We start from the raw sequence: 12,211 nt of genomic DNA, 5'->3' as shown, positions 1-12,211 counted from the left end.
TGGGAGTTAGAGAGTAAGTGAGTGAGTGAGTGGAACTTGCGTGGGGGGAGAAAGGTTCGGCCTCGCTGGGGTTGGCTTCGCAATACAGAAATAAGTCACCCTGGCCGAAAGTCAGAATGTGACGGGGAAAAAAGAAGAAGCCCCGAACTCCAGGACTCAGGAGACATGCGGGGAGAGCAGGAACCGTCGCCCGTCGTGGCATGTTCCCTGCCCAAGACCGAAAGTGTCCACTCAACGAGTCCCAGTCCGACGAATAGGCGCGATGTCGCATTTCTAGTGCTGTATCGGAGTCTACGATGTACCTACATCGTAGGTAAATAGGTAGGTACCTAGATACACAACTATGTAGACACCTAGGTAGATAGGAAAATAATAGAGATGCTGCCCAAAAAACAGCTGCTGATGAGGCCAGATACGTACTTGCAACGGGGGCGAAGACAGTCTCTTCGCTGAAAAGGGAGCTTGGGGTGGCACCACAGGTCTCACGGTCTGGCTTTACGATGGCATGTCGTTTTTTCCAAGATGGACCCCGGCCCCAGCCAGCTTGTCGACGTTGCAGTCAACCGGGAAAGCTCGGTTTGCTAGTCTGCCAATGTTGAAAAGCTCGAAAAGTCTAAGTATGCCAGGCGAGCTAATAATCCAGCCCAACGACATTGACAACGAACCCTTGGCTTGCGACTCTCGTGGCTGAGCAAACTGGGAGAAATGAAAGCAAACAAATATCCCTAGATGAACAGTTCTGACCGGGTGAGTTTTCGGGTTGTTACCGCGGACTCGCTAGTGGTCCCGGTACCCTCTTAGTACCTACATCGTAGACAGGTCGGTACTCCAACAGCTGCTCTTTCCTCTCCTCCCACCTCCTCCATCTCTTCCTTCCCCCATATTGCAAGTGCAAGATACCTAGGTAAGTAGGTAGGTAAGGTACCTACCTACTTACCTACCTACCTTAGGTGGTACAGATAGATACCCAGATACTCGAATGGCCTCGGGAAGGAAGTCGGTACCGGGAAAGCATCCTCGCACTTGCCCAAAAGGAATGGAAAGCAGCACAATGACCAAATCGTCTCGTGAGGATCGTCCGTCGTCGACCGCCCTGGACCGTCCACCCATTTCCATCTCTGGCCCGTTCTGATAGAATGAAGCACATCGCATCAATCATCGGCAACCCCTCGCTCGCCCTTCTGGACCCATCCGTCTTCTCCGTCGCAGCAGCAGCTTACACAGCGGTCAACGAACGATGCACCTCCATCCTCGGCCACCCTCCCTGCCAGCTCTTCACACCAAAACTTGGGCCTGCATCTAGAACGTGCTCGCGCCTTCCCTTTCCCCCACCCTCCCATCCTGTCGTTCGCTGGCTGGCCGCTCCATTATTACTATCGATACACCACACGCAGTACTCCGTGACTCAGTCTCACGACCATGGGCCCGCCACAGCAGCGGCTTCCCAACTCGCACCTGTCGACCCTCCAATCGAACTCTGTCACGCCCGCGCCAATTACAATTCCATTCGGACTGCTACGGCAGTCTTCTGGAACGCTTGCCAATGGCCACCCTCCGTCACTGGGGCCGTGGATGACACACCATACGTGACACCAGACCCTGCTCTGTGCCCCGCGATTCCCAGACTCAACTGTCTACTGCTTACTTACATAGCCTTCAGCATCCAGGCGGGCCTGTCCTCAGCGTAGCCTGTCACCCTGCACAGGCGCCCACCCGCTGTCGCTGCTGTTGACGGAAAGTCAATCCATCCATCAACTTCGTTACCTCTCCATCACGGGACGAAAACTTGAGGTACCAGAGGCCTGAGCTGGCGTCGACAAACCCCACCAGGTGCGTTGGCCGCCCCGACCTGCTGCGCTCAATATAGCACGCTGCCCGTCTATCAGCCACAACCAGCAGCCGTCGTGACGGTGCCTTTCCCCACGATGCATGCTGCCGCTTCAGATCCCATTCCTCAGGTACTCACATTCACCTGGCCTATGATGATCTGGGGTCCTGGGCTGTATGCTGCTTACTACGAAGACACACGGAACATTCTTGCGAAGCGTTCCAGCTCTATCGGATGGGCTCGTCTACAGCACCGTCCTCCGGAGATAGATGCCTTTCCACTATCGAAACACGCACTTCATCGCGGGGCCCCTGGTCGCCATCCAACACCAAAGCGACGAATCATCCACCCATTCTTCCCGTCTCCTGCGCCTTCGCTCGATGCCCAACGTCTCAGCTAGCCCCATGATTCGGCCACACACAGGCTCGCATACCGCTTTGCATTCATTGGCGGTGGTCGTTACGATCGAAGCCCTGTAGCCCACTCGCTTTGCTGTCCGTCCTCTGGAGACCCAGCGCAGTACTCCTGCGATTCCGACTCGGCAACCAGTTCTTGGGAGACGGGGCCTGGTCCAAATGTGAATGCTGCCTGGCCGTCGCTTTGGTTCGGTCTGGCGCACTTGACGCGGGAATACCCCCTTGCTCTTTGCAATCTGTTGCCTGCCTTATCCCCTATCTCACAGTTACTCAGCCCTGACCTTGGGTTGCACCACATCACAAAGGTCCCGGGGCGAAACAGACTGATTGATGCGAATCCGCGATACTCGTCATTGAGGGCTTTGTAAGAGATTGTCTCGGCTCCCTCCACTCACCTCGCAGCGTTATAACTCGGTGTGACGCAACGAAGTCTCCAATCGACGACGAACTGCCCCAACTCTTCCAAGCGCTACACCAGTACGGCCTGAGACATTCCGTCTCACGGCCTTGCAGCAAGAAGACCGACCTGCATCTGCTCGGAGACACTTTCTTCTACATTGCCGTACCTCCCCGTCTGCGAGGTGCGGTCATCTTGGCTCTGGATCGCCGCCGTGTGTCAGATGCTGATTCGCTGCACCTGTAAGTGTCGCTAGTGTATATCCGACAGTCAAGTCTGGTCCCGTCATTTCTTGAGCACCCAACACGTGCAGTCCCGCGGCCGATACCCGTCTCTTGTAACCGGGCGCGTTGCTTTCTGTGCTCGGTTGAAGATGGCAGCGCTGCGTCCCGCTGCTGGCAGTTCTTCGGCATCTTTTGGCGGCCCAATGTCCGGTGCAGTGCGGTGCAGGGCGAACCATCAGACACCCAGGTTCCTGATTTTACCTCGAGTCTGGGAGAGGCGACCAGATAACATCGGATTGTAGCCGGAACCCTGGGACCTGCCGTTCTTCGACACGGCCGGCATGCTCACAAGAGGTTCAACGTGCGCCCCGGATCATGCGGCGCCGCATGCCTTCTCGACCTTTGATGCGGGACCCTTGATGACCCTTGGCAATAACCGCATGCCTGCCATGCAACGTAAGAGGCCATCTCGGACCCAGGTCTATCAATCAGTTTGTATCCGTAGTTGGTATGCTGATCAGAACGGTAACGGTTTGTTCCCTTTGCATATTAGTGCCCGTCCCTTGATCGGCATGTCTACCGGCCACTACTCGCCGCTTGTCCATCCATGGACGTTCACGCTAGTAGCCAAACTCATGGAACATCACTTGGACGCGAAGATCAACGCCATCCACAAGCGATATACCCATACTCGATATCCAATAGAGAATGCCAGCGGGACGGAGTGGACAGATATTGGTCAGTTCGTGCTGCGGATGTGTCTCTGCTCGTTGGGAAACGGGATTCTGGGACGACTTTGCGGCAGCAAATAGACCCGATGCTGTTGATCCCGAGTCATTCCAGGGACCCAGTGATCTCACCATCCGCTCGCTTCGATGGACAAGCCGCGCCAGACATGCAAGCGTCCGAAGTCGGACTCCATACGGGAGTAACGAACCGTCGGTGGCTTATTTTTCGTTCAGTTGACGCAACAATGTCCGCCAAGAGGTGCACCTCTTGGCACCGTGGCAGAAGAAGCATCGCCAGCTGAGCAGAAGCCCAGAACATTCCTCCCATGTTGGTTTGCTGTTTGACTCACTCTGTAGCAGCCATGTAGTCCCTCGTCATCATGCCTCACTTGCCATGATGGTCCTTCAAACGCCCTCAGGACATTGACGTCCCGGTGGCGAGCAAGATAGTCAGGCTTGCTTTTCCATACTCGTCTCGCGTTACATGAAGGTTCGGTAAGGAAGAGTCCCAAAACTAGCAGTTCTCCTCGCTGCTACCGTGCAGTAGTGTTCGCTGGCGGCGCGCGGCTGCTTGCTCACCTGTTAAACCCGTGTGACTGCAGGCTATATTACACTCCTATTCGCTCATTATACCACGATCCCACTATCTGAGTTGCCACACCATTCCGCCCCGACGCTGCTCCATTTGCTGTACGAATGTATGCCGCGTTGCTCCGTATGTTCCATACAACCAACAAGCGCAAATGGGAATGTCTATCCGCCTTAAGTGCTACGTCGGCATAACCGGCGTCTGCTTGATTCGCCCCGGTCCGTCGTCCTTGATGATCCGGATGCAACGTTTTGTGTTCTCCGACGACGTTCTAGGCTCTGGCGTTCATCGCCTCGCCCCCAACCGGTCCCTGTTTGGGAGTGACTCTGCGTAACAGGCAATTGCTAGAGGTTTGCGAAAGCTTGTCTGGAGCGTCTTTCCGCCGGGCGTCAGCCGGGTCGGGTCGATGTGATGCTCTGCTCTTGGGAAGCGATTGGACACGGCGCGGGCTCATATGACCTTGTCAGACCTACCCACGGCATCCGAGACAGCTTGTTGGCAGAGAAGACCCCCCTCTCCCCGCACTCGAATGCAAGCCATGATGTACCTCCATCGACAGAGCTGGAGGTTTACACGGCAGTAGTCTAGCGCAAGTCTGTCATCGCGGCCTATGATGGGTTTTTTGGTTGAGAGTCCCGGCCAAGCTCCTCCGCCTCCGACTTGTAATGCTAGACAGGCTGTCTGCCAGCAACGGAGCGGCGTGCGTCCTGCGAGCGGGCCCTCCGACTCCACCCCCGCTCCGGCCACCACAGAAGCGAGACGATGTCGGGTCTGGTCCACGATACCTAAACATCTCAGGGCTGGATGTCGTCATCCAATCAGGTATCGCCGAACGTCTGCATCTGTAGTGTAGGGGTTATCATCCCAGCCTTCCATTTCCAATGACAGCTGGGGACTCGAGTTCGAGTCTCGACAGATGCATATTTGCGAATCACTTTTGTAGTCTGGCCCTGATCTTTTCTCTTTTGGCAAAACCTGACGTCGTGAGGGACAGTGTTTGTGTGTGTGTGTTGTTCGTATGTTGTCGTCTTGGCCTGCCGGAGAATGCGTTGAGAGCACGCGTCGTCGTGGTGATTTGTTCGGACTCGCAGTTTTGGACGCGGCGAGGGTGTTGAGATTTGGCGATGTGGGCATTGGGCCTCACTGCGATGAAGGAGAATGGGCACCGTGGGTACAGAGTATCGCGATTCAAATTCCGAGAGGTGACGTGACTCCTGGGACTGGGCCGCCTTCAGGGAGAAGGAGAAGGACGCCGGGGGGGGGGTTTTTTGTCTATCCAGTTTCGAGAGACACAAACACATATCTTTCCCTCTATCGATTTTCCTTAGCCATACAACGAACGTACCACCGGGTTAACAGGTAAAAGGCTGACCTGGCCACCCCGGACCTAGCTGAGCCCTCCTCCCACTTCGGCCTGTCGAATCCTGACCCGGCAAATCAGGAAGCCCAGCACTACCCCCCCCCCCCGGTGTTCCCAGCAGACGGATTGCGGAAATCTCGCACGCGATTCCCGGTGATGCGGTTGGGCGGGTGGGCAAAGCTCGGGGCGTGGTTTGGGATTTGGAGAATGGAATGGCATGACATGGCATGATATGAGATGGGATGACGGCTGCGTGTTAGAGGTTGGGGTGCGGTTGGTGAAGGGGGCAGGATGATAGGGGAGAGCCGAGGATCGTCTCGCCACTTGGGATCAAGTGTTTTGCCATCGGGTCAACTGCCCTTGAAGAGGCGACGGGGTGCCTTTTTGCAACCGTTTGACGGTGGTGGTCTCATGACATTTGTGGGATCATTGAGACGGACGGGTGCAGTAGCGAATACAGTAACGCGGGCTGGTTTGGCTTCTAGAAAGTGCCCACCCCTAACCCCCCTCCCTCTCCCAGCGTTGGATATATGCTAATGCTTAACTGAATCCGACCTGATTTATATGCACGGCCACATGCCGCGCTGGGGGAGGTGGGCGGGATATATCCACACGTTCGTCTATCCGAGACCGGCGATGATGAGGTTTCGTCTCCATTGCGAGGAGTCCGGATTATGTAAATGCGTCTGGTCTGCTTCCCTCCAGAACAAGGGCTTCCTCATACAGAAAGCGGCTTGGTCGGAGCCCTTACAATCTGGAAGACGTACCTCGCTCGAGGATGTTGTTGGGCGAGAAACCATCAGTGCTCAGCACGCCCTTCCACCCCCCCTCCCTCCCTTCACGTTCAAGTTGGGTTCCTGGTCTTTACGCAGCGTAGTGATGCGCTGTGGTGACGAATGATGATTAACCGCAAGACATGTGAGCACTTGTCAAAAGTACGGATCTGATAGACCTTCGGTTCCGCGGACATGAAGGCCGACATACTTAGACCCCTCACGTAACCCATTGCAGGTACCCAGAGATGACACAGGCGACGACAACAGTTTGCAAAGACTCGCGAGAACAAATAGAAATTGGAAGAAAAAAAAGTGTAACAATCAATGCGTTGCTGCTAGGGTAGCTAAGGCAAAAGAAACTATGCTGCGGGCGTGTAGCGAACGGATGGACACGAGGACGAGCGAGACGAGGAACAAAGGCGCCGGTAGTCTCTCATCTCCCCCGCCCTCCCGGGAACGCGCAACAAATGCATCATCATCATCACACCGACCCGTCGTACCCGTGGGCTCCCATCACCAGACGGTGCCTCCGACGCGACGACCGCGTCCTCTCAAGCGAGCTTTTGGAGCTCCTTGAGCTCTCCGTCGTTTTCCTGCTCAGCGGCAGCTGCCAGCACGTCTCCTAAGACGACGGGCTGTTCCACCCGACCCAGCTCCGGGGCATCACGCGCCAGATCTTAACCTCGCCGCTGCGCAGGTCGTCGAGCTTAAAACTCTCGACCTTGACCTTCTTGCTCTCGCGACCCTGCTCCCAGGCGCGGACCTTCTTCTTGGTCCCGTCCCACTCCGACACGACGGCGACGTGGTCGGGCTTGCCCACCTCCATCGAGTACTTGGCGTGCATGGGACCGTGCTTGCCCTGGAATCGAGCGTTGCGAATGGAAATGATATCTCCGGGCCGGATCTGATCGTTTTGTTGCGTCGAGGCGTTGGCCATGTTGGAATAGACGAGCGCGCCATACGCTCTGGACCCGATGGGTGCGAGAGCATCGTTAAATGGCTTCAAGAGCTCTTGGACGAGGCCCTGCGGCGTCCCGTCGCCTACAACCGTTTCCTTCTTGGACGTGACCGCTTCGGAAATCGGCCGTCCGAACCGCTCATACGACTGCTCAAGCTCGTCTTGACGCAACGCTCTCGGAGGTGGGTCGTGTCGCTGGTCGAGCATCACGTCTGCTGCACTGTTCTGGTCATATTCGACAGTGATGATCGTCTGCGAGTAGTCTTGGAAGAGTACGTAGATGGTGCGTGTGACGTGAGAGCCCGACGTCGAATCGTCCGTCTCGTAGTAAAGGTCTCGTCTGCCCTGGAACACTGGGGGCACCGTCTTGTCCTGGCGCCACCACCCGCTCTGCTTGGCCAGATCGATGTCATTGGCGATGAAGCCGGACTCTGCAGATACGGATGGCCTGTGTGCATCCATGGAGCGCCGTTGCGACATGGATGCCCGGGAGACATCCAAAGATTGACGCGCTCGGCCTCCGGGAGGGGCGGGAGGCGGGGCGGGAGGCGGCGCTCTCGTGAGCGAGGGCGACGGCAAAGGCGGAGTGTCCTGGTGGAAGTATCCTTCCTCCTCGATCTTCGGGGTACGCTGAGAAAAGGGCACTTTTGGGGAGGAATAGTTGTACGGATCGTATTCGTCATCGTCTCTGGCCGGCGGCGGCGGAGGCGGCGCTGCCCTCGGAACATCAACGGAACGACGCTTTTCCGAGGGCGGTGCCTGCATCGGCACCGGGGGCGGAGCGGCTCTAGGTGGAGGGCCAGTCGGGATGGGCGGCGGCAGGGTGGGAGGGGCATCAGAGATCGGTGACCTTACCGGTGTGTTGTCGTCAAGGCTGGAGTCTCGCGCGTGAGACTTGAGTGCGTCCTTGTGGGGAACCGAAGACGCAATGTCGGTATCGTAGTCGCCCTCGTACTCGGTCACCTCGTCATCATCCTCACCCTGCGGCGGGGGTCTGACGGGAGGGGAGATGGGTGAAGCGATGTGCATATCCTGGGTAGACTGACGGCTCAGGGGTCCCCCGGGGGCGGGGGAGGGGGTGGTCGCGACTGAGCTGTAGGAATTGGAGGAGCAGCTCCAGGAATAGGGGGTGGCACCCTGCTCATGCGCTTGTTCGTAGAGCTGGTAGGTGAAATCGGGGAAAACTCAGAGCCGGGGATAGGAGGGGCCGAGCGAACCGTTGTTGCAACCGGTGGCAGCGGCGGCGGCGCGCGCGCTTCTTCGGCCCTGGGGGTGTCCTGAGCGCCGCCTGACAGCTCATCGTCGGATTCGGAGCCTTCACTGGGTGACTTGAGCCCAGAGGTAGGAGGGACAGGAGGGGGTCGAGCTAGAGCTTGTTAGCCGTCGTCCACCGTCTAGTCCGGATTTGACCACTCACATTCAGCAGGCACGGGCGGCGGTGCAGGCCGGGTCCCGGGAACGGGAGGAGCGCCAGAAGGCTCACGGGCAGGGACTTTTGATGATCAGCAGGGAGCTTCGGTGTGGCAATAATCGGAGACTTACGATTGGGAGGAGGGCTCGCGAGTGGCTCATCGTCGGCATTGTCTCCCTCGACCGTTCGCGGAGGGGGAGGCGGCGCCCTCGGCGATGTTGGAGGCTCGGGTTCGTCGGCGGCAGCCTGCTCCTCTTGACGTCGGGGTGCGCCCATGCCCGGCAAGGCCATCATGCCCGGGACAGGGACACGGCTAACGGGTGACGTCGCATCCTCATCACGTTCGTCCGTCGGCGAGACCTCGACCGGGCGGTCGGCCGTCTTCTTCTTCTTCGGAATGGCCGGGGCACCCATTGGGATTCCAAACATGCCGTGCATGCCCATTCCGCCACTCATTTTGGCCATTCTAGCTCGAAGCTCCTCCTTTCGGCGGACCTCGGGGTCAATGTCGTCGTCGTCCTCCTCTGCATCCTCGGCATCCTCTTCAGTTTGGTCATTTTCCCTTCTTTGCTCGACGGGGGATGCAATTTGGGGTCGGGGCACAGGACGCGGGGCCGCATCGCTGTCGTCGCGTTCCGTGAGATCCTCAGGCCCCTCGGTGTCACCAGCACCAGACATGTCAGCCTCGTTTCCATCGTGATAAGCCTCAGCAGCAGGACCCCGAGAGGACTTGCGACGGGGCCCGGGCGGCACGCGCGGGGAATCCACCGAGCTCCTGCCCGCTGCCTCGTCGGCGTCAATCTCGGGCGCAGCGACGGGAGTGTCAGCAACAGTAGCAGAAGCAGCAGGGCCGACGTCCTCGGAGGCTTCCTGGCTGTCGGTGCGCTTCTTGGGCGGAGGGCGCTTTGTCTTTTCCTTCTTCGCGGCGGCATCTGCGTGGCGCTGGGCTTGCTCCTGCTGCTGCCTCTGCAGAAGGGCGATGCGCTCCTTCAGACTGGTGGGCTTCGGGGTATCTTCGCCCTCGTCGCCGGCAGCCCCCCCCGGGGCCATACCGGCCCTCTCTGCGCTCTCTTGGTTCTCGGCCTCTCTTTCCAGGATCTCGGGGTCTTCGTCTCTGCGATAGACCTTGGCGACCGGGGCCTGGGAGGGCGGGGGCACGTATGCGTTACGGCTGGGAGGCGGAGCCACGAAGGGCTTCTTGATGTGGTAGGAGCCCTGAGCCAGGCCGCTTGGCTTAAAGGGGGCAATCGGGGCGGCCGAGGCCTTGTTGAAAGCAGCAATGCGATCTTTGAAGGCGTTGCTGGAGGGCTTGGGCGGTGGGCCGGGCTTCGCAGCAGGAGCAGGCGATGATTTGGCGATGGGGGGCGACGTCGCTGCGGGGGACTCGCTGGACTTGGTGGCGGAAGCCGAAGCTACCGGGGTGGGATCGTGAATGGGCTCAGGTGCCTTCGCGGGCTCGGGCTCGGGAGCTGTGGGTGATTCAGGGGAGGCGGGAAGGGCAGCTGGCGCCTTGGGCTCGGTGCGCTCGACATCGCGGTGAGGATCTTGAACGGGCCGGGGATCGAGTTGAGGGACCGGGGCGGGCGCATCCGACACGGGGGATGTGAGCTCGGGATCCTTCTTGGGGCGGGTTCTCGTCGGGCGAGGCGGGGCCTGAGGTTCGATCTTTTCGACAAAGTTGCGAGGGAAGATGCCCTGGTGTTTGGCGCCTGCGTCGTCGAGGTACTCGCCGCTGTACCAGTCGGCATCCTCCTCGTCGGTGACGGTGATGATGACGCCGGCGGGGAATTGAAGGTCATCCTCGTGGGGCGACGAGTATTCGAACAGGGCCTTGACCCTGAAGGGGGCGGAGGACATGGCCGGCAATGTTCGGATCGTCGGTCGTCGTCGTCGTCGTCGTCGTCGTCGTCGTCAATGTCCTCGTGTCGGTTGAAGAGGCCGTCGGGTGGTTGTTTTGTTTTGTTTTGGGGGGGTGGATGGGAGGGAATTACTACTAAGAGCAGAGGACTAGGTGTTGATTGTCGAAAGAGGAGTTGGGCCAGGTTCGGAGGTCTGAGCAGCGGAACGCTGGACGCTGGAGCTGCAGCAGCAGTTGGGGCGTGTGGGGCATTGAAATGGGGGAATCGTCGTCAGCAGCTTGGACCTTGTGTCGTCGGCTGTTCTGTGTTGTTGGTTGCGCTGCCTTGTCCTTTGTGCCTCGGTAGTAAAGGTCGCAAAAACTCGGTAGTGTGAGAAGAAAAACGTAGTCGTTTATTTTACGAACACGCCGACGATTTGTTCCGACAAGCTGGTTGCAAAAAGTCAACGGCGGGGAGGATATTACACTGTCGGAGGAGGGGGAGAGGACCTGAAGGCTGAGGCGGTCGGTCGGTCGGTCGGAGAGAAGGAGACGGAGGCTGTGTGGAAAGCGACAGACCAGGGGGGGCTTGAGGGGGATGGGATCGACAAGCTGGCGCGTCGACGTCAGCGCATGAACTTGTAACTTGTAACTCTCTTTTAGTACATTGCTCAATGTGCCGGAGGGGGCCAGCAGTTGGGGAGGGGACCCTGCCTGGGAACTGGGAAGTACACGGCTGTGACACTATTATGCGTGTTTACTGCACACGCAGAGTCATGTATTCGCCCACTACGCTCCTGGACCTTGACAAATCTCTTTCGGCAGCCGGCTATCTCTCCGCATCATCGCTGTGGTTGCACGCACAGTAATTAGTAGATACGAGTAGGTGAAGTGGGAGGTAGCTATTCTGGGGAGCCGCAATGCGGGTGAGATGCGTCTGCCTAAGCTGCAACCTTGGATTCTGCGTCCTTTCTCCGCCATCCATTATGGCGTCCTCCGTCTTGTAATCAGTCCTGTCTTACATCGTTACTGTGGCCATCTGTCATATCTATTCCTACTATTCGCTCCCTTTGACTAGTAGCAGACGGTGGTGCTAAGGTTGTAATTCTTGACTAACAACGTCAAGAGTGGGAAAGAGTATCTGTAGACAGAGAATCAATCCAATCTCCTCCGACCAATGACGATGTCACTGCACTTTGCCGTCACGAACCCACTACCCAAGGCAAACAGATAGGAACACCATGGCGCTACAAGGCCTGTTCTCGTCACCGACAATAGCGACGGCAAGGGTAAACCATACCCAATGCACACCAGGTGCAAAAAGGATATCTAAGCGGCATTGTAGGGCATTGCTGAAGCCGTCACTCGACGAGCTCATCCGGTCGTGGCGCAGGGCAACCTGGTCAACAGCTCAAGGTCAGACAATCAGGCCGGTAACCGCGCTACGATCGCGCTACGTTTCTTCAGCCGCCCAAGCCAATAGAATCCTCCCGTCAACGGGCAAAACAAGGCGACATGGAGACATTGGGAGACAATGGGAACGGGGCAAGAGATGGAACGGGATCCGCGTGCCAGCCAAGCCACCCGAGCACCCCGGGCCACGGACCAGACGTGCGGCGTGCCTGAGTGTAGGTACAAGTATTTTAGTGTGTGTCGTGGCGGCAGTCATGGAAGCCAGACAGCCAGA

General features: G+C 58.0%; 3 protein-coding genes across 3 annotated transcripts; 2 read left to right on the top strand and 1 right to left on the bottom strand.

The window, feature by feature from the left end:
* Positions 1-1,136: 1,136 nt before the first annotated feature.
* On the top strand, positions 1,137-1,688 carry CH63R_04844 (uncharacterized protein; the record flags this gene model as incomplete). Its single annotated transcript, XM_018299819.1, has 1 exon — positions 1,137-1,688. The coding sequence occupies one exon, from the start codon at positions 1,137-1,139 to the stop codon at positions 1,686-1,688; it is 552 nt and encodes a 183-aa protein (XP_018161065.1).
* Positions 1,689-1,925: 237 nt separating this feature from the next.
* Positions 1,926-2,228, top strand: CH63R_04843 (uncharacterized protein; the record flags this gene model as incomplete). The annotated part of the gene is made up of 1 exon (XM_018299818.1): positions 1,926-2,228. The coding sequence occupies one exon, from the start codon at positions 1,926-1,928 to the stop codon at positions 2,226-2,228; it is 303 nt and encodes a 100-aa protein (XP_018161064.1).
* A 4,712-nt stretch (positions 2,229-6,940) lies between these two features.
* On the bottom strand, positions 6,941-10,544 carry CH63R_04842 (SH3 domain-containing protein; the record flags this gene model as incomplete). The annotated part of the gene is made up of 3 exons (XM_018299817.1): positions 6,941-8,437; positions 8,494-8,591; positions 8,819-10,544. The coding sequence occupies 3 exons, from the start codon at positions 10,542-10,544 to the stop codon at positions 6,941-6,943; spliced, it is 3,321 nt and encodes a 1,106-aa protein (XP_018161063.1).
* Positions 10,545-12,211: the final 1,667 nt, after the last annotated feature.

This window comes from Colletotrichum higginsianum, chromosome 3 (assembly GCF_001672515.1).
Source record: "Colletotrichum higginsianum IMI 349063 chromosome 3, whole genome shotgun sequence".
Taxonomy (NCBI): Eukaryota; Fungi; Ascomycota; class Sordariomycetes; order Glomerellales; family Glomerellaceae; genus Colletotrichum; species Colletotrichum higginsianum.
Note: the sequence above shows the minus strand (reverse complement) of the source record. Positions and strands in the feature narration are given on the sequence as shown.